The 22,423-nt window shown below is 42.3% G+C and overlaps 2 protein-coding genes across 7 annotated transcripts in view; one reads left to right on the forward strand and one right to left on the reverse strand.

Moving 5' to 3' along the window:
- Nucleotides 1-6,055: 6,055 nt before the first annotated feature.
- On the reverse strand, nucleotides 6,056-20,235 carry drd3 (dopamine receptor D3). Its single transcript, XM_086020527.1, has 8 exons — nucleotides 20,093-20,235; nucleotides 17,992-18,304; nucleotides 14,931-15,043; nucleotides 12,388-12,524; nucleotides 9,400-9,593; nucleotides 8,103-8,168; nucleotides 7,572-7,959; nucleotides 6,056-7,268 (listed from the first exon to the last, which is right to left on the reverse strand). The coding sequence occupies exons 1-8, from the start codon at nucleotides 20,149-20,151 to the stop codon at nucleotides 7,072-7,074; spliced, it is 1,467 nt and encodes a 488-aa protein (XP_085876653.1). The 5' UTR covers nucleotides 20,152-20,235; the 3' UTR covers nucleotides 6,056-7,071.
- cry-dash (cryptochrome DASH) overlaps nucleotides 7,080-22,423 on the forward strand; it is a 45,061-nt gene continuing 29,717 nt past the window's right edge. For 4 of the 6 annotated variants that reach the window (XM_086020519.1, XM_086020516.1, XM_086020523.1 and 1 more), the window contains exons 1-2: nucleotides 7,080-7,276; nucleotides 8,120-8,184. The gene's annotated coding sequence lies outside the window, so the exon portion shown is untranslated. Of the gene's footprint in view, nucleotides 7,277-8,119; nucleotides 8,185-17,181; nucleotides 17,318-22,423 lie in introns of those variants that run through there. The other 2 variants (XM_086020522.1, XM_086020524.1) reach the window with 1 other exon arrangement.

The raw sequence follows: 22,423 nt of genomic DNA on the forward strand, positions 1-22,423 counted from the left end.
AGACCAAAAAAATTATTATGTCCTCTCTGACATGGATTTTCTGGTGTCGTGCTGTGCAAAAATATCTTCCGTCTCACGTTAAAGATTGACAGTTGTCAAAACAGTGTCATGGACCGCCGCCTTGGTAACACCAGGCCCAGCCTGCCTCAAGATTTATTTAAAAACTCGGGCAGAAGCCGAATATGAGAGCTGCTGCATTTTGACTGGCGGCGCTGTTAGTAAATAAATCATCCCTTTTTAAAGAAAAAAAAAATTGTCTATGCAACAAAAGTCTCCGAATTTCACTTCAATAAACCATCTTTTTTCCGCAGCCGCCAAAGTTAAAGATAAAGGTATTTGATAATGCTTTCGTCTGCATCTTGGAAAGTGAGCTATTTTTACAGAGGATGACAATTGTTGTGACTGCTGATTGGATGTTTCATGTCAGTGACTGCACTTCAGCCGTGACGGTGATGATGAAGATGCAGCCAGCTGGGGCAGGCGGAGGTCATACGCCGCGGGGGCCAAAAGAACAGCTGGGCGACATTGGGACACCGCCTGTAGCATGATGAAGCTCCCCAATAGCATAACATGGTTATTATTTACGTTATTTGAAAAAAAACAATACGGCTCAAGTAGTACAGCAGTCTAACATTTATGCGCCGTTCATCCTCGGCAGACTGTTTAGAAAGTGATAATCAGGCAGTCATTTATATGTTAGACGTGTGCGATTCTTATCATTGATAGCCTTTGTGCATATTGATTGATTAGAAAGTATACTGTATACTGCTCAATTAAGATGGGAGCCGCAGATAAATTAGGCGCTGAATGTAAACGCTAACGGCCTTAATGAAATGATTTATTAACCCGATGGAATTTTCTCATCAAGCCAGAGATAAAGCCACCATTTGCATTTTGGGTCAAATTGAAACAAAAGTTTCATCGCGTGAAAGCCTGCAAATCAACAAACGCTGTGACCGGGGACAATTGTCAGTATATACTGGCCGATTGAGGTCTTCCTAGTGTCTAGGCTGGAAGACTGGTCAACCTTGAGGGATTGTGTGAAAGAAACAAGTCATCTTGTTGTGACATCCTGCTGTGATTCAATTATCAGGTTTGCGGAGGAGTAACGAGAGGAGAGATGGGAGGGATTAAGGGGACGAAGAAGAAGGAAAGTTTGATGAAGAAAAAGAAGGGGGGGGGGATTGGAGGTTGGATTTGAAGACCAACTCGTGTTTCTTTCATCTAATAATAACACTATACTGTGTGCACGGTGCATTATATACGAAGCAGCTAGGAGGCAGTTAGACTAGCTTAGCACAAAGAGAGGAAACCGGCAAAAACGGATTTGGGTTCGAGATTGGGTTTCGGATGATTTAGGTTTGGGTTAGGATGGATTAGGGTGTGAGGTAACTACTGTCATGGGTTACGGCGTGGGGTTAGCATTTGATGCTAGGGTAAGGTGCATGAGGGGTGGGTTACGATAACGGGAGCCGAGTCTATTCCCGTATTGTCGCTTTGCAGTGACTCCAAGTCACCTGCTCTTTAGACTTGAAGCCTATTTTAATTCAGCAACTCCTGAACGTAGCTTGTGTAACACCACTGGTGTTATTTCTGGCCTGTTTGCAGGAAAGCTGTGTCACTAATGACAAAGCGCATCAGTATAAAACCTAACTAAAGGCATACAATGTTGTGCAAAGGACTCACAAAAACACAATTTAGCAATAATAAATCCATTTAGAAAATATTTGTGGAGACTGGCCACTAGTTGTAATGGAGTCCACGCGTGCTTCATGTTCCAATTAATTTGCTCCTAATTTGAAAAGAAAAATGTACTGTTCTTGTCACTGCCGTCCAACATGAAAGGCTAATGGCAGAATAATGACCTCAACGCAAATCGGACTCAATATTTCCAGACTCCTTTTACCTGTATAGTACGTCTTTTTAACTTAAAAAGCATTCAGTTAGCTCGGCTGATAGCTGCAGAAACCCATGGGCTGTAGGTCAGATTTTAAGGTTAGTAACGTTTGGTTTTATGTCCTAATGTTCTTGTTCAGCATAGGACTATGCTCTGCTGAGATTTAAAATATGATTATATTTATATATTATATCTGATGCTATGGCGAGGTTCGATGTCGAAGGGGGCACCTGTCCCCAAAAGTCTGAATGCAAATATCAACGTCACGCTTCTCCTTTTGTCACTTTTTTTGGTCTCTTGTGTGCTGCCATCACAGGCCGTCTGCCAACATGGCACCAAGGTCTTGCTGTAATTGCTGTCTAGATTGACAGGCTTGGGGAGGAGGGGGAAGAGGGAGGCTCTGAGGTTTTCATAGCTATGATGGGTGGCGCACAGTAAGAAAAGATATGTGACCATGCATGCCAAGCATTACTAATGCGCTGCGGCTACATAATTGAATGCGAAGGGGCCTCTATTTAAGGCTTATCTGCTACTAAGTGCCTTTTCCAATATGCGCTCCGCTCATCTGTTTAATTTCATTGGTGTAATTTGTGGCGTCTCTCATGGGGCTACAGCACAGTGATGATGGGCTCCTGCACTTGTTTTACCTCAGCCTTGCACAAGTGGCGCAAGATATGAAAAGTCTACACATCCCTGTTCAAGTGCCAGTTTTTAATTTTTGGTAATATAAAAACATTGTTGCTGGCGGCCTCTGTGGCCAGTTTTCTTCTTGTCTTGTAATCTGTTTTGGAGGGAATTCCAGTTTTGTAATTTAATTTTTCCCCCTTAATAATGACAGTCTTCTCTGTGTTCCATGTTGTGTTTAATGCCTTGGAATTTTTGGTGAACCCTTCTTCTGACTCATATCTTTCTGCAACAAGTTTCCCATGATGTTGTGGAAGCTGTCTGTGGACCATGGATTGTGCCGGTAAAATGTGACTACAGTGAAAGGCTACTAGAACATCTGAACTCTATTTGGGGTTTAGCACTTTAAATGGTGGCAGCTGACTCCCACCTAAACATGATTGTTTAATTCTGAACAAACCCTCAATCCCCAGTTACGAGAGGGTGCACGCAGTTGCGCAATCACATCAATTCAGTTCTTTTTGCTTTCCCCTTCCCATTGAAATTCAGTTCTACAGGTGATAGGTCACATTGATAGCGGAAAAAGTTCTGAAATCATTTATCTTGGTGTCGTTTTTTTTGTATCACAAAAAAACTGGCGTTCGAACAAGGATGTGAAGACATTTTCATTTTTTTGAAATCCACTGTACCAGCAAGATTTAACCCAGATGTCCGGCCTCTTTCTCCCGCGCTCATTATCTCGTGGCCCTGCAGATAAGAGCGACATTGTGATGCAAATTCTCAGGGCAGCGGCAGCGTTTGCCCTTTAATCTGACGCGGCGAAGAACATCTGAAGGAACACAGCGAACGGGAGCTCTCCAGAGTGTGCCGCGTAGCCTACGCGCACGCTTTGCCTTCATTGTGTGCTCTTTTTTTTCTCCGGGAAGCTTCCCGTCATTCCTCTTCCTGATCCCTTCATCTTTTCCTTGGACTAATTTCCCAAACGCCCCCCTCAACCCACATATAAATTATAACCCGGGAATATAATTATTCCCACTAATAGACACCTCCAATCTATCCTGAGTGGCCGCTAATGAATGGAAGTCACGGAGCAGCCGCTTCCTCTTGAGGCCTCCGCGCGTTCGTGGCTCCTGTGCCGAGCGTCTTATCACAGTGTGTACGTGTGTGTAGTAGGTGTGAGTTGCGTGCAGCAACTCCAGAAGATTTGCATCCCATCGGAGGTGAAGCTCCCAAAGTGCTGTTGGAAATGTAGAGGAAAGCTGAAGTGATCAATCACTGCAATGTGACTCAGACACAATTTGGCTTTATTTTCTTGTGTCGAAGTCACTCGGCATTCGTGTCATCCATTCGACTTTTCTTATATACGATCTATGCGTTTGAGAGCAAATTGACGGGAGGTAACACATTGTACGGGTTTAGGAGCGTATCAAATTAATGGGACAGTTTAGACGCGTGTGTTGACTGTGCCACGTGAACAACTACACGTACACTTGGATCCGCTTTAAGCGCCTGCCGCGTTCCAAGGTTTGTAAGTCGCCCCGGGGGCAAACCGCGCATTAATTACATTTTAATGGTGTTAACTTGTCACTGGGGGAAGCGTAGGACACACACATGCAGGATTTCTATTGATTTAACTTGAAAGCCATTTTACATTCGGTCTGCAGAGCGACATCAAGATGAGTGTTTAACAATTGCGTTGCCTCGGGCGAGCTATTTTAGTTGTTGTTGGGTTTTTTTAACGCTATACTAGCAACCGGGTGTCCCCATCATTTAAGGACACTTACTATAGCTATAGTTTTTTTTTTTTTAACTAGTTACAAGTGGATTTGCTATACAAAATTCTTGCGTTTGTTGTTCGAATATATTTTCCGTCCATGTGATTTCGAGAGGTATCAAAATTGCCGCAAAGCCCTCCGAGTGTGATGCACTGCATCGTGACAGCGGTCAAATGGAACGTGAAGCTGCCGAGCTTGTCAGCTCTTATAAACACACCCCATTTCACCTGCCTCTTACACGACGCCGCCTTCTTTTTCATGCGGCGTCACATTTTTTTTTAAGATTCCACATGCGTTAACTTTCCATTAGAGCAAGGGCGCACCTCCGGGAGCAAATGTCTACTATGCACACGCGCACACATTGCGCTCTCGTGATGTCCGAAGCAGATTGCCATGAAATTAGATGAGCGAATTCATACTCCCAAAGGAAGAATCTCTTGTTTTTAATGACCTGCTAACCTTTTTCCTTCCCCGCGCTGGCGTGAACGCCGCAAATCTGTTTTTTGCTGAGAAGTGAACAGTAACATTATCAGTGCGTGCGCGCGTGTGAGATCCTCGCAGCTATTTTAATATGGCAAAGATGAAAAGTGCAACTTGAGAGCGACTCGGGGCCTCGCCTTAATATATTCCCCTCCATTTACGCCAGGGAAGCTTTTTCTGTTGTTGTAAAGTCCTCTGACGGCCAAGCTAAATTTACAAAGAATTATGATGCAAGCATTGAACAAATGTTCATTATTATGTATTAGGAGCATTTGTGGATAGAATGTTTACAGGCCTCTGAGATAGAAATTGATTTGTTTCTTCGCCCTTATTCTCAGGGCAATCCATCCATCATCCATATTCATGAATTTTCCCCTTGCCGGTTAGAATTTACTTTCAATTTGCCCAAAAATTGGCTTGATTGCAACCCAGTAATTCAAAATTCAGGCCTCGTAGCCTGTTTGACTTGGCAACATGAAACTTGGTAGGTGTGTTGATCATTACCAGTAGACTGTTGGACTGACAACAACAGCTAAGTTTGATGACTCGCAAAACGCTCTTAATGCAAGTCCACAAGGTCTTGTGAATGAATAAAGTGACTTTAGAGCTGCATCAGCTACACTTCATCCATATTCAAATTCAATTAAAGCAGTCAGGTGTGTGTGTGTGGGGGGGGGGGCGGGGGGATGCTTTGGGAAAAAGTCAGTGCTCATCACCATGGTGATGGGTTCATACTGTACGTCCTGATTACATCCTCTTAAATATGCACTTGGTTATTAAATATTAATTTCACACGCTTTTCCAAGTGGGGAAATGGGGAAAAAAAAGAAAGTGCTGGCTGAACATTGCCACTTTCTTCAGTGATAATGAAGCGAGTGGATTTTCAGCATACATTGCAAAGTACTAAAAAAATAATAGTCAGGAATCATGAGTCGTCTCATGTGTTTGGGCTTTCTGAAAAAGTAAGAATTCATATGAAGTTATTCTAATCCTAATACTCCCACTCCACTTCTTTATCAGCATTTGACCTCAGCCAAGAGCCAAAACGAAAAAGGCAGGAGCTTATGTTACAGCCTTTTCCCAAAATAGATTAAATTTAATTAATTCCTTCAAAATTCTACACACAACACTCCATAATGACAATGTAAAAACAGAAGAAAAAAAGTCATTTCACCTTTGGTCCTCTGTGAACCAGGAAGTATCCTGTTAGCTAGCAAACTAATAAAAATACAGAACCCCTTGTTTTTTTTGGGTGAAATTTATTCTCTCTTTTTGCACTTTAAGTCAAAATGGAACCAAGCACCAGAATCCAAAATGGTACAGTCTTTTCACCTTGGGTTTGTTAGCTAGAAGGCTAAAAGGAAATGTTCCCCCCTGTCTCCAAATCCAAAATCGTGTGGTCATTTCACCTTGTGTCCTTTGTAAACCAGGAATTAGGCTGTTAGCTAACAAAGTAGAACACCATGATTATTTTTTGGGAGGGATTATTTTCTCTCTTCGCTCTTTGAGTCAAATGGGAGTGTCCGCCCCAGGATTCCAAACGGTGCGGCCCTTTTATCTTGTGTTCTCCGTGAATCAGGAAGTAGCCTGCTAGCTAACAAACTAATCAAAATACAAAAACCCATGAAATGGTGTATGGTCGGGGGCGGGGGGGTAGTTTTTTTTTGCACCCTTTTCTCCTTGCTCCTTAAAACAAACTGTTGCAATCCTTTTGTTCTTATGTTCACTCTGAGGCACTCATATTCATACATTTATGTGACATTTCAACCGTGGTGGAGGTCTGTATGACACATCCTATTTTGTTCATCCCTGTGTTTAAGAAAAAAAAAAAAAATCCTATTACCCATAGTCATATTCACTCCCGTTGGTTCTTCCCACATCATTATTAGCATGTGAATAACATCACAGCATGTGTTTGGACTGTGTAATCAGGTCTTTATTTACAACACTCAATGGACCCTGTAGTTGAGTTTTGCAGATGACCGCGTGGGTTGTGTCGCAATACCACACGGACGTTTGCCAACAAACAGGGGAAAAAAAAAAAAAAAACGTCCTCCAATTTTTATATTCCAATGATTTTGCACGTTTGTATGCACTGTAGGGCGGGGGTATGTGTGTATGACACGAGTTAGTCCACACAGTGCAAAAAGGCAATACAACGTTGGCACAAAGACGTCCACAAAAAGTTGGCTCGATCCAGCCCTTTTTCCCGAAATAAAATACAAAAACAATCCGACTTTTGTCCGCGCTGAGCAAGAAAAAGTGAGTTTTTCTGTTCTCTTCTCTTTTTCTTTCTCAGCAGCTGAGGATCTTGATGAAGGCCCTGCGGAACTCCACGTTGAAGGTGGTGTATATGACGGGGTTGAGGGCGCTGTTGACGTAGCCCAGCCAGGTGAAGGCGCTGTAGAGGCCCGGGGGGACCTCGCACGTCCTGCAGTGCGTGTTCAGGATGTGCGTGACGAAGAAGGGCAACCAGCAAATGAGGAACACCCCTGAAAAGGTAAGAGGAAAAAAGAAACGTCATATTTTTAGCACAAAAGCCAAAATAGGGATTATTATTTTCAGAATCAAGTTGAGAAAATGAGATCAAAGTCTGAATTTTACAGTAATAAAGGCAACAACAAAAGCCCTCAAATTTTATGAAAAGAGACTCGTAATATTGGAAGCAAAAAAATTATATAAAATTATGAGGAAAACTTTATAAACAAAGTTCATATTTCTTTTTTTTTTCTTTTTTTTTTTTTTTTTCTTTTTTACAAGAACGCGGCTGTGATCTCTAAAAAAAAGTTAGTCACCGAGCACGATGGCCAGCATCTGGGTGGCTTTCTTCTCGCGGGCGTGCATGCTCCTGAATCTGGGGTTGTTGGTGTTGAGCGGCCGCAGCGTGGTGTGCGTTCGTCCGTTGGAAAGATCCTTCACCTCGCAACTCACGCCCACTGACAGCGCCACCTGCCGGCTGTTCTCCGCCGCCCTCGCCCCACTGCTCCCGGACCCCGGCGCTACCTCGTCTCGCTCCACGTCCAACTCGGTGCGGCCGCAAGAGGCGTGGCTTATGCTGCAGTAGTTCTGCGTGTCCACCGGGGGTAGCGCCGAGTTCTCCACGGGTCCCGTTTTGGGCCGTTTGCGCCACAGACATCCCGACAGCAGGTCGGACTTGGACGGGCCCGAGGGCTCCACGCACTGCTGCCGGGAACAAAACAACATCGGAAACGTGGAGAAGTCGCATGCTAATTTTAAATAGTCCTCTTTCTAAAAGAAAACAGGAAAATTGGTACTATAAAGGAAAATTACAGTATAAATAATAATAATAATATAATAACACTCACCACTTTGATCCTTATAGGTGACAAGTCGTGGTTGGTCTTGGCCGCGTCGTCCTGTAAGCAGGTCTCCTGTCGGATGAGAGAGGTAAGTAGATTGTTTTATCATCTGGACGCTAATCTGTCACCCCCTCTTTCTTGTACGATTATCCCATCGATGAGTCGAGTGATCGGATAAAAAATGATTTCACGTAATCAAACAACCAAAATGGGCATTTAAAGACTTTTTGTCAACACTGTCATGTCCGTAGCTTCGAGTTTGTGTAGCTTTAAAAAGCGGCACATGGCCTGGTGAGTGACATGGGCGTCAGCCAATAAGAATGACTCTGTAGTAAAATTAGTCCATGTGGACTTTGGACTTCGATCAAGCCCATTTTAAAAATAGCCAGTGTTTATCACAACCTGCACTGGAATGATGGATGTAACTGGGACACATTGTCTAATTTGAATGTTTATTAATAATATATCTGGGGCGTTCAGCCTAATAGAGAACGATGATTGACTTAAGCCGTGGTAAACAGTACCCATTGACGTCAGCTTTTTTTTGTTTGTTTTTTGTTGTAGTTTGGGTGATGCAGTTTCCTTCAAATGACTTTTTTCCCTACTGAGGCCAAATAACTGCTTTCCTATTATAATGATATCATACTGCAGGACTGCTTGTCGCTGTCCATCAGCGTGATTACACATTTAGTTTTGCGTCGGTGAAGGTCACATAATGTACGTGGTGTGTGTGCGCGTGTGTGTGTTTTATGTGAGTCTATTGGATGTGAAAGGAAGGGTCCAATTTAAAGGTGAATTTGATGCATAATGCAATTGTTATTCACGCGCACGACGCTCAATACCCCCATCTGACAATTACATCCCCGTGTCAGCTTCAATAAAAGTTCTTCTTTTTCATTATTTCGTCAATTTAACGTCTTTAGTTTCCATTCAGTAAAATCTCAGAATTTAGCAGATTAATATCAGGCTGTTAAAATATGCTAATAGCAGTACGGAGGTTAGCATGTCTGCCTCATAGTCAAGACCAGAGTGTACCCCACCTCTTGCCCCCAAATCAGCTGGGATGGGTTCCAGCTCACCCGAGACTCTAATACGGACAAGCGTAATAGAAAATTACTCCATAGATGGACTTCTTTGACGGGAAAAAAAAGACTACCAAAACTGACGGAAAAGTTCCCTCGCATTGCAGGGAAGTGGACTTTTGAGGTTCCATCACGACTTAAATGAAGTCATTACTTAAAAAGATAATTTAGCTGGAGGGCGTGATGAAATAAAAATAAAAATAAAAATAAAAAGCTCTGACCACATAGGGCGGCGTGGAGCCGGGCTGCACTTTCCCGGTGGCCTGGCTGAAGGTGATCCTTTTCCTCCTCATGCGAAGGAAGACGTAGATGCGGATGTAGACCAGCAGCGTGACCATGAAGGGCAGGTAGAAGGACACCACCGACGAGTAGACCACAAAGTCGGGGTTGGAGATGGAGCACACCGTGGGGTCGTCTGGAGAAACAAAAACGCGCTATTGAGCCACTCAGAACTAGAGTGGGCTAACTCCATTTTTGTTGTTTTCGAAGAGAGCAATTTAAAGGGCTTCAACCGACCAGTCGACATGTTGTCTTGACCACTCCGTAATGATGACTAAACGTTTAACTTTTTGAGCGCCGTTGACGTGACAAAATGGCATCAATGGGAAGCCTAAAAAGAAGCTCCGTCAACTATGTTTTTTTTAAGGGAATGGGTGGAGAAAAGGGGAATAAAAAAAAACACAAACTATGTCACATACAAACGCACATACTCACATGCATGCACGCACTCACTACTAAATACTACTACTAAATAGCTTGCAAATAGTTTGTAAAGTTGTCAAATGTGTTCTGAGTCCTAAAAAATGGAATGTATAAACATATCTGCGATACTGTGAAGAAATCTGAATATGATTGGATGAGTGAGTCGGGGCTGTGGAGTTGACAACTGAAGAAATATCTATGATGTCGTCGATTAATCAATGTCGACCTTTTCTCTCATTAGACGAAAATGGACAAAAAGACAGAAGTGGAAATTGCCCACTCTTAAGATCTCAGTGGCTCAATTTGACCTGGGCTTGGCTTCCTCAATCTTCCCTGCTTGATATTCTCGCCGCGTACTCAACTGTACCCTCTGGCTCGCAGCTTATTACTGTGGGCGTGATTGCCTTCGACATCATGCTAGCAGCGTTGGGATCACACGTTCTCATTCGCCAGCTCTCCTGTTAAATATGTGCGGTGTACTTTATGTGCCAAAATCACTGGAAATGATTGCCTACCCCATTGATCAATAGCACACAAGGGGGAGGAGGATGGCAGCGATGATAAAGCGTATTCACCGTCGCGACAATTACAACGACAATTACTCGAGCTGTCTTGAACGACATCAAACAATAGTAACAGGTTACAAGCTACAAGTGAGCCGTGGCCGAGATGACTGCGCATACATGTGCGGAATACTTGAAAGCATTCATCTAGTCAGTCAGATGTGCAAATGCACAAAATGATCATAAAGGACACAGTTTGCGCTTTTATGTGAATGCATTTGAAAAAAAAAAGTCACAATCTGAGAATAAATTGTGGCGGTTGTAGGTCCCAGTATGTTGCGTTTACTTAGGTGAAAGAATTTTCACATTCACATTCACAACATTCTTTATTCCTGTGCTATTCAAATTTTTGATATTCTGACTTTTTTATTTAAAAATACAAGTTCCTCCTTGTACCATTACAAGTTAGTTCTAAAAAATTCTGTTCATTTTTTCTTATATAAAATACAACTTTATTCCTGTAACATTCCAATTTGTCTCTGATTATATTCCAACTTTTTGGGGGGGGAGAAAAAAAATCAGACTTTATTCTCGTAACATTGAGACTTTTTCTACATTGTTGTGACTTTTTCTTGCTTGATATCTGGCCACAAAGACTGACTGATGAGTTAATTGGAAGTGTTTGTTTGTGGATGGCGATAATGATGGTGATGGACGCTGCACCCGGCGTGAACCCCCATCATATTCCCGCCCATTGTTTGCCGCTGATTGAGGAATGGAGCGAAACGCGGCCATGTATGTCCACGTATCTTTGAATTGTGTGCACTGGCCACCGCTCCCCATTGCGGTTTGCAGCAATGCGCGTGTGTTGTTATTGGCTCGGCAATAACGACTGGCGATGTTACGCTTCTCGGGGAAGTTCATTCACAAGACAAATGAGGCTGCGTTTTAGTCAGCCAGCCTGGTTGGCTTCAGACAACAGCGATAAAGACAATAATCAGCTGGGTTACTGGAGTTTGTAGCTCTACAGTAGAGCTTGCCCCCCCCCCCCCCAAAATATATTTATGCCTTTTGTAGTTAAGTTGCTTCAGAGGCAGAAATTATATAGGAATCATGATAGAAATTGTTCCATGAAAAATCACAATTTTGTGAGACTAAAGGGGGGGATTAATGCGGGGTGGGGGGACTCTGGGCGTGTGGGCACGACAAGAAGAAAATTGGACTCTTACGAGAAGGTTGTTATTTTAAAAGAAATTTTAGAAAAAATGTAAGAGAATACAGATGCACTGAAAATTTTCCCCAACAAAAATTCATAATTTTGCGAGAATAAAATAGTGCTTTTACAAATGTACAAATTGTATACTTTTACGAAAATAAATGTGTCAAATTCACCAAAAAAAAGTAGGAATTTTGCGTTTTTAAATTGAAAACTACCAGGAAAAAAAGTCCTGACTTTATAAAACATACGTGGTGGCTCTTGGTCTCACACTGTCACATTGTGGATTTTTTTTCCATTCACTCAATATAATCACATTATTTCTGTAATTTTCATTTGAATGTCATTTTTTTCTCTCTGAACTTTACGACACTTTCCTTAACAATACTTCATTCTCGTGACTCTCCGATTTACCCCCCTCCACCCCCTCGTAGTATTACAACTCAGTTCCCATGACCCCATGGCTTTTTCTTGTTCTGAATACAACCTTAGTCTCATACTTTTATAACAAAACCTCTCATCATTGCACTATTTAGATTTCTTGCCTGAAGACGGGCTACTAAGTAAGACTGGGGGCAAAATTCGATCATCTCAAAATAGCTCCAAGACATTTAAAGTAACACAATGACAACACCACCGTGTGCTCATTATGTCAACCGAGTTCACAGCATCGGAACACTTTTGTGGGTTGCGTGAAGGAACTGGGAATGCGTTTTTTGAACCCGCCGAGCAAATCTGTGCCGCCGCCACGTTTCCGTCGGTGCTGATGTGCTTGACGAGGAGCTGACCTGTGGTGTTGAAGCCGAACAGCAAGGGGCACGACACGGCAAAGGCCAGCACCCAGACGGTGGCGATCATTGCGAACACTCTCTTGCGAGAGCGGTGCGTCGTGTTGTACAACACGGGCATCACCACCGCTGTGTACCTGCACGCACACAGACACAAAAAAAAAAAATGTTTTTAGGAGGACACGTTCCCAAGCTGTGAGGCAAAAGTCACAAGTTGACAAGAAAAGAAATGTTTTTTGAAAAGCAAGTCGAAATTTTTACATGAAAAAATGGTCATTCTACCAGAAAATTTCCTAATTTCACATGAGAAAAAAGTTGCGATTTTACAAGAAAAAAAGGGTCAATTTTAAAAGAAGTTAAAATGATTGTTTTTCAAATGGATAGAGATAAAAAGTTATTTTACGAGAAAAAATTGACATTTTGGAATTCTACAGGACAAAGTCGTTATTTATGCGAGAAAGTGATCATTTTGAATGGAAAAAGGTCATGTTTTTATAAGAAAAAAAGCTAATATTTCATAGGAATAGTCAATCGTTCACAAGAAAAAGTTGAATTTTAAAAACGTTATCTTATGCGTTTTGATTTACCAGAAAAAAAGTCATACTTTTAAAAAGTCATCATTTCAAAGAGAACCCTTTTAATTTGACCAAAATCATACATACAAGCAGTCGAAAATGCACGAGAAAAACTTTTAGTCATAATTCTCTAAGAAACAAAGTTGTAATCTTATTAGTAAAGGGTCTTTATACTTATTGTATTGTATAAAAACATTTTTAAAATCTTGTATTAGTTTGCAGTAAAACAATGTGATTTGTACTCATAGTATTACCACTTTGACTTTTGAGTAATTTTCCTTTGATTTTATTTTCATAATGTAATGAATGTTTCTTTATGTTACAGCACACTCTGGAGGTGTCTTAGATTATATCTCACATAATCCCTGCATTCGACCATTTCAGAAAATAATCCACCCACAAAAGAAAAATCCAACAACAAAACACCGCTGTGAGAAATACGAAGACCGACCGTGGCGAGCCAAACAATTTGCGGCCTTGATCAATCGGCGTGTTGATTTGGGACTTTAAAGGGGCGTACCCGACAGGAAGTGTGTGTAATGAGTTTGTGAATGTTGCTGTGGAAGAGGCAGCAATTAACGGCCGACCCGGAGCCAACGCGAATGGTGCATTACGCCGTTTGGGGCCAGCTCGCTGCCATGATTGTTTATCCTCATCGGACTAATTACTTGGGCTTCTCTCTGGGGCCAAATGCGGGGCATACGCACACACACCAATACTCCTCCAGCGGTACTTTTTTAAGCTGTGTGCCGTCTGGTAGAATAAAAGCAGCCGGTCCACTCATAGTGAGTCACTGGAGAATTGATCAAAGGATGCTCGCAGTTCTTCACGAGGCAAATATGGTCCACTGAATATAAATTTGACTCGTATGAAACTTCAGAGTGTTCACCTTTGAATCATCAAGGTGACTTACGCAAGCGCCACACGGGGGGAAATCAGGGGTGCGAACCTTTTTTCCCAAGCCCCTAAGGGACACGAAACGTATTTTATGAGGTAAAAAAAAAAATCATATGAAGGGTAAGTCGTGGTATTACTAATGTAGGATTTGGGATTTTAGTGTTATGAGTGATTTAGAAAACTGGAAAAAAAATGGTCATCGAATGACAGTAAAGTTGTAATTCTGCAAAAGTAGGAGTGACAAGTTCCAAACTTAGAAAAAAGTAAATTCATAAGATTATTATTGAACGAGAAAAATGCCGTAATTTTTCAAATGTAGGCGTTTGCGCTTTCACGAAAATAACTGCAATTCACGTGAAAAACGTCATAACAAAAATGTCACCATTTTCCAAAGCAAAATAATCCAGAATTCTGAGAAAAATCATACTTTTATGAGAATAATTTTACAAACCAAAGTCATAATTTTACAAGAGAGGAAAAAGTCAACAAGTCATAATATTACAATTGGGAAAGTTGTACTTTTAGTTTTATGATTATTTTACCAAACTAAGAAAAAAAAGTTGTCATGTAATGAGAACAAAGTTGTAATTCCACAAAAGTAGGAGTAATAAGCCGCAAACAATGAAAACCATTTCATATTATGACTTTTTATTGAAAACATACTTTATTCGCTTAACATTTTAAAGTCAGAAAAGAGACATTTATTCTTTTTCTATACCCACATAAAATTGTAAAATTGTATTTATGCCTAAAAATGTTATTGTCGTAACAGTATGATTTTATTCTCAGAGTTGTGACATTTCCCCCAAAATGCATGTTTATTCTTGTCAATTTGAACAAGTAAACTATTGTGTGAAAAACTCCCTTATCCCAGACTTCAACCCAACAACAAACACACCAGGTCTTCCCCATTTTCACTTGGCAACACGACAAACACACACACACACACAAATCCGACCACACTTTGAAATGCGGAATTACGTTTGACATTTCCACAAGTATTGCCATGGCAACTGTGGATAAGTACTGACGTCTGTCGCGCACACAACACACAAACGCACACACAATCACCTGTCGATGCTGATTGCGCACAGGTTGAGGATGCTGGCGGTGCACATCATCACATCCAGCGTGACGAAGACGTTACAGTAGAGGCGGCTGAAAAGCCAGGCGCCGCCGACCACCTGCGTGGAACACACACCCAAGATTAGGCCGCACATTTGTCACGTCGGGTGTCCGTGGAGCGCGCCGAGGAAGCCGAGTTAAAATCAATTGACGTGCTCCGTAGAAATTCCATTCCCTCAAAAGTGAGCACATTTCATGACAAAAAGTCAAAGTAAGGGATGCCAATTCGATCTTATTGAGGTGTTGTGCCTCATTTGGTGTGCCTCAAGGGTCCATGCTTAGCCCTCAGATTTTGCCATTCATTTAACATTAAAACATCTGAACTATCATATCGTTTTTAAATAATCATACAATTATTTCTATCTATCTATCCATCTATCTACAGTATATACTATATATATATATATATATATATATATATGTATGTATATATGTATATATATATATATATATATATATGTATATATATGTATATATATATATATGTATGTATATATATGTATATATATATATGTATGTATATATATATATATATATATATATATATATATATATATATATATATATACACACAGTCAAGCCAAAAATTATTCATACCCCCTTTTTTCTCATTATAGCTTTTCATGAAGAATACATCTTTATCCATACAACTACAATTTTTTATTTTTTATTTTTTTTGTAAATCGGATTTTGTCAGCGTAACATTCTCGCAAGCTGACGTTTTCCATTTCCTTAAATCGTAAAAATACATCACATTGTATAGTAGTCGCAATCCTCAGAAACAATACCATGATGCGCCTCGGTCCCCGCAGTTTCCGTCCACTGATGAGGCCTTCACGGAAGGATGTTATGAATTAACATTTAGCATTTTCAGCTAAGCGGCAATGAAGGAAATGAAAGCTTACATTCTAGGCGACATAATGCTTGGTGAATAACTGTCACTGGTGTGATTAATGGATTCCAGTGGCACTATATACAGTAGAGTATTTGGGTCTACACACACACACGCACGCGTCTGCGCACACACAGGCAAACATAATTCCCGCTTGTGTTTACCTCTTGATGTTATCTCCGTGATGACCACCCTATTTCCGCCCATCGCCTACTGCTCTTTACGGTTGTGTCTTAAAGGGACAGTCCAACCATTTTTTTCCCCCACCAACAAGTGACAAGCTTGACCTTTTGTGAGCTGTTCGATGTTGTGCCCTGTAATATCTATTCTAAGGCTGGGCAATATGGCCTTAAAATAAGAACTTAAAAATAAAGCAATACTCACAGCCATCTATCGTTTGTCCTCTGCTAAAAACGACAGTTTTGACTGTATGTCTAGCTTATACTGCCTCCGGGTGGCCGAGACGGGGCACACCAGAAGGGCCATCACGTCCTTTAAATTGAAGCCAAAAAATATGGCTAAACTGTTCAATTATTTACATTCTATTTCAAAGTATCATTACTGTATGTTGTTGTAAGCAGTTTTTCTCACTAAAAACACATGATGTATTTTTTCATGTTTTTGCGGGGGTAGGCTGTCCTGGATTGATGGCGTTTCCCTTTGTTTCAATCAGGAAAGATGAAGAAAAGCCGCTAACTATAGCGACCAAATCATTAAATTTGCAACGCTGGCCGCTTTTGTAAGCTTGCTCCTCTCTGTTTGCAGCCTTGTCGTTTGTGTTAGGCCGGCACATCAGTGCAGCAACTACTAAATGGTTTTAATTCTAATTAATCCATCAAATCGGCCCGACCCTAAAACAATATATTCTGTCGATGGTGTTTGCGAGTAGTTGTGGGGAAAACTCCTAGAAATTATGACATGGCTGACCGGTGCTTCCATCGCCCACCCTCCATCCAGCCATAACACACGCACACGTACACGCACACACACATTGAGATATTGAGCATTGTACGTGCAGTGTGGGAAAACCGTGCCCCCCCACACACACACTTTGTGGGCGTTTGTCATGTCGAGCTCTCGCTGTGCAAAGCGACTCAGCGGGTGCGCCGATTGTTGGGACGCAAAGGGGGAAGGGACTGGGCGCCATCAATTAGGGAGGGGAAGCTGGCGGGAAGCATGATCGCCTGGGCTCGGACGTTTTGTGCCAACGCCTTGTGGAGGCGGCAATAATGGTTGAATAAAATGGCAAAATGAGGTGCGTTTTTTTGTCACTCTAGACGGGACATAGCAGTGATGCAGTGGTTGGCGCCAGTGGTTTGGTGCAAAGTGAACGCTCGCTCGCCGCGGCCTTCGAGCGCGGCTCGTAGATCAGCCGCGCCGTCCATGCCGGCGTGTTACGACGAGCGTCGACGCCTGGGAGCAGACCGCCGTCCAATCACAGGTTAATCCAATTCCACAGATTACCTCTTGCGGGGCCCATTCGCCATGCCCTTTAAATTGCCTCCGAGTGAAAATTTGACGTCCTAGTGAGTCATTTCTCCCGTTTGAATTTGTAATGAGGGAGTGCACTCCCGCACAAAATGGAGCGCCCGCTTAAAGTCGGCCATCTATCTTTTGGCGCGGCCTGTTAATTTGCTCCCTCCTGCCTGCCGCTCAATCGTCTGAACTCTGGGCGAAGACGAAGCGTTCTGCTGACAGAGTGCAAACTTTATTTAGGGCCGTCTCAATTTTAGACCTCGAGTGGATAAACATCCGCCTTCGGGGAGGGTGATCATATTGTTCCCCGTCTGTAGCCTTATACAAATTCATCTGTAGCCTTATATAAATTCGTCTGTAGCCTTATATAAATTTGTCTGTAGCCTTATATAAATTCGTCCGTAGCCTTATATAAATTTGGGCTTCTTTGATGCATTACAAATGGACAGTGGTGGTCCAGGGGTCAGCTTGTTAAACAACACTACTTTTGTCAGTTTATTTTTATTTTTTTTGGTGGGGGTTGATCGTGCCCAAGGGAATCCGCCCCAAGTCTGTCGTTGCGAGCAAACATCGCATCAAACACCACCGGTATGACTGGAATCAAATCAAGTCGGAGCAAAAAAGACAAGAGTGTCTTACCTCCAGGTAGACGGCCCAGGGCATGACGAGCGAGGCCACCAGCAGGTCGGCCACAGCCAGGCTGACCACCAGGTAGTTGGTGGTGGTCTGCAGGGAGCGCTCCCTCAGCACGGCCAGGCACACCAGCACATTGCCGAACACGATGGCCAGGATGAGCAGGGAGTAGAGCATGGCGTAGTAGTTGCGCCCGCCGTCCGCCTCCGACGCCTCGGCGCTGCCGTTGCGCTCGTCCGACGCGTTCCACCATGGCTGCTCTGCTTTGCTAAGCATCGCCATGTCCCGCCGACATGGGGGGGTGACACGTTTGGCAGACCTGTACGGGCAACTGTGTTTGTCAGTGTCGTATTGTCAACATACAGGACCATTCTGTACATGCATAGAACGTATGGACACTCTCTGTGGCCACTGCCTCAGCGGCGCAGACCTCCCGCTCATTTTCGACACAATGACCAACATTGGGTCCGCCCCGCCGCTGCGCAGTTATGCTGCGTGCCGCGCAGGACTTAAACCATTCACGAAACTTGAGCCCATAATGTCCAGACACACCCGCTTCTCTTTCCTTGTGTCACTCGACAATACTGTAAGCGTCAACCCTGTGGCTGCACGTCACCTCTTGCCCCAAGTCAGCCAGAATTAGCTCCCTGCTGAGCCTAAAAGTGTGCAGAAAAGAGATGGACTGATGTGAGTGGAGATGCGGCAAAATAAATCAAATAAAATGTTGTGTCCATCAGCAGACATCTTAAGGACTGATGCCAACACCCATGAAGATCTTTTAGAAGCAATTAATGAGACGGCTGGCATCAAGGCGGGGAAAGAGGGAGGGGCCATAAAGCATTCCGATGATGTGTGTCTGGCTGCTGTTTGCACTCCATCCATCCTCACCTTTGTGACCAAATAGAGCCTCTCGCCGTCTGGCTGCAGTGCAATGACGCTCACAACCTCAACTCTCAACACAAATCTCGTCGGGGAAAGCAGCACCTTGCTGAGCGTTCTCTCATTTCTCACTGGATCTTGTCTCAGTGTCTTCAAAGAATTGGATGAGTGGGTATATAACAATAACGCTTACTTTTGTGTATTTCAAGTAACCAAAGCCCGCTTAGCTTAATGCTAACAAACAATGCAACGTGCCATAGATGGGCTAGCAAATACCATTCATGGGCACTGCTTTTACACTTTAAGCAACAGATATTTAAGTAGTTTGGGGAGCCGTGTCATTTGTTGCTGTGGGTCCATTGTCTTTTATTAAGGTCGCAGTCAACGCAGCCGTCTACTCGGAAAATGTTCATGCTGCCAAAGAAACTTTTTGGAAACATTGATTCTGTTTTCCAGCAGAATTTGGCTCCTGCCCACAAAGCCAAAACTACCAACACTTGGTTTGATAGCCACACAAGTACAGTCAAGCTCTTGATTGGCTAGCAAACTCGTCAGTTTTGACCCCCGTTGAAAATGTGTGTTGTATTGTCAAGAAGCAGATGACAGAAGAGAAACAGACACATGAAATATTCCAATTTTTTGAAACACTGGAATTTTTTTTGTGTCTTTCTGCCATGATCATCAAAACTGAAGCAGTTAAAGACTGTGTGACGAACTCATAGAGCATACAATTTTCACTTTTTGAACCAAAAAACAGCATACAGTACTATATTGAAACGGAATATTTTAAAAACAAAAATATTGTTCACCCACCGACCTCACCCCCCCCCGTCCCTATATATATATATATATATATATATATATGGGTATGCCATGTAATCAATCATTTATTCATTCGCATACTTTACCTAGAATGTAAATATCTGTCTGTCCTTTCACACGCACACCTGCACCGTGGAGCTAATGGAAACTCATTTCCCTTTGACACACACACACGCGCATGCACATTCAAACTAGCACAAAAGAGTGAAATCTTTGCCATGGAGTCTTCATTAATTAACACAATGCTGAAATCCAATTAAATGGCAACGTCATATCTGGCTTAACCATCACCTTGCCTGGAAAGAATTCATTAGACGTGGGAATAATTAGACCCCCTAGTCCAAAGAAAGCCATTAAAGCCCATCGAGAAACTAATCATACTGTCATTTAAAAAGAATAAGCCTACCTCTTAGTGTTTCCCGCTGGAGAAATCATGAGATCCCATGGAGGAGAAGCAAGCAACATTCGTACGGAGTTTCAACTTGTCTGGTCCTCGCGTCCGTGTATGCGCGGCAGTAGCGCGGCGACTGTGGGCTGCCTGGTGCACTCGGTGCCATTGCGCACAGGCGAATGCGCGGATGGAGGCTCTCGCCGACAATGTTGTGGCAGACGCACACACACACACACACACACACACACACACGGACACACACAACCAAGCTCCCGCCCTCCCTCCCTTAAGCTGACAGATGCTCACATTGATTTCAAATTAATGAGCAGGCGTCCCCCCCCCTTGCGCGTGACGCTGTCAAGTAGAGGTGTCAAAATTAGTCGATTAATCGACAACTAATCCGTTATCGAATGAATTAGCAACTATTTTAATAATCGGGCTATCGATGAGAGACATTAACTTCAAATTGTTCAAATCCTATTATTTTCTGGTTTCTGTAGCGCTTCATGAAAGCAGACCGATGATCTTTTTTGTTTAATCAAAATAAGACATTTGCAAACTGCTGCTTTTACTTTGCAACTCAATGACTGAACCAGTGACTGAATCAGTTTCAAAAAGGTACATTCATCCCTCTCATGTGATATTCCTTGTTTTTTTTAATCACTAAATAATACCAAATAAACATCAATAATTTGTTAATAAACACTAATCAGGAAAAAAAAAAGTTTTATAATTAACTTTAATGTAAAATAAAATTGTATCAATTATTCAATTGCTCAATAGAATAATTGATTGGAAAAATATTCCACTTTGCTTTTTGCCTGTACTAGTCTCCAGCACAACCATCATTAATCTTCAAGTAAATACATCCCAACAGAGTTGCCCCCCTACTCCCGCACCCGCCCTAAAAAAAATTTAAAACATACTCTTACGATACTTACGAGCAGTCTTTTCCAAAACCTTTGACTTCACTCATCCTCATTGAGCACGGCAAAATTGGCGCACCTCCTTTACAGTGCACAAAAAAAAGTCACAACAAAGACATATGGATACTTTAAGAGCAGCTTTCCCCAGCCTTTTTCAGCTACACACCCCTTTCAACATTCCATTCCAACAGAGTTGGCGCACCTCTTCTATGGCGCACACACTCAATAAAAGTCAAAACAAACACCTTTGGATGTTTTACAAGCAATTTCTCTAAACTTTTTTTAAGCCACGTACCCCCTTCAAGAGTTGGGGCAAATTATACAAACGTTTTGACTTTTATTGATTGCAAGTGCTGGGGAGTGGGTGTGCGGTGGTGCGCACTCTGTTAGGATGTGGAAAGACTGCTCTAAAAGCATCCAAAAGGCTTTCTTTGAACTTTTTTAAGTATATGTACAGGAGAGTGGGTGCACCATCTGTCAGGATGTCAAAGGGGATGCACACCTTATAAAGTTTGGGAAAGACTGCCCCGGCTTGTTTGAAGCCACGAGCATGACAGTGACAAACGGTCACAATTGGCCATTTTTCACTTGCGAGCCGCCAGTCCACGGCGTGTTTTAACTCAGGTTTAAGTGTCCAAATGACCTTGGCGCACCGTGGAAATCTGAGTCATCCTTCTTGCAGTGGAAAAAGCAGCTGAAGAGAATCCTCCACAGCAATAACAAACACTCGTTTGGAAAATGGCCCTGAAAAGTAATCTGTCTTACACTGTGTTTTGTATGTCTGGCAGTCTTCAAGCCGGCCAATCAATCTCACCCCCGCATGAAAGGGGAGGAAAACGAGGATTGTGTAATTTTCACACCAAAATTGACTTGGTGATAGATGAGGTGGAGTTTTTTTTTTTTTGATAAGTAAAAGCAGGTTTTGCAATTGTGCACGGCTCCATTAAATGTAGAGGCAGACAACCCACTTGCACGTATCTTTAGGGGCTCACATTGTCATCTTAGCTTGACATTTTGCTGCCATCTACTGGCCAAATAACAAACACTTTTGACCAACCATATTTCAAATCTTCCATACTTAACAACTGGGTTTGAAGGAGAAAAAAAAATCATAATTACCCTCCAAAAATAAAATCTGAATCATTTGTTTTTCCTCAGTTTCATAAATGTCTGTTAACCCTCAATGTAATAAATCAAGACATTTTGTAACAGATTGTGCTGTAATTACACAAAACTAAAATATAAAAGAAACACTCATTTTTGCTCCTATTTCTCATGAACTCAACAAAAAAATATATTTTTTCCGTGCAGAAGGGAAAAGGTCAATTTTCACTTAAATGTTGTTCACAAATCTGTCTAAATCTGTTTTAGTTTGCCCTTCTCCTTTGCCGAGATAATCCATCAAGCTCACAGATGTGTC

This window comes from Filicampus tigris, chromosome 21 (genome assembly GCF_054856515.1).
Source record: "Filicampus tigris isolate MCC_2025a chromosome 21, RoL_Ftig_1.0, whole genome shotgun sequence".
NCBI lineage: Eukaryota > Metazoa > Chordata > Actinopteri > Syngnathiformes > Syngnathidae > Filicampus > Filicampus tigris.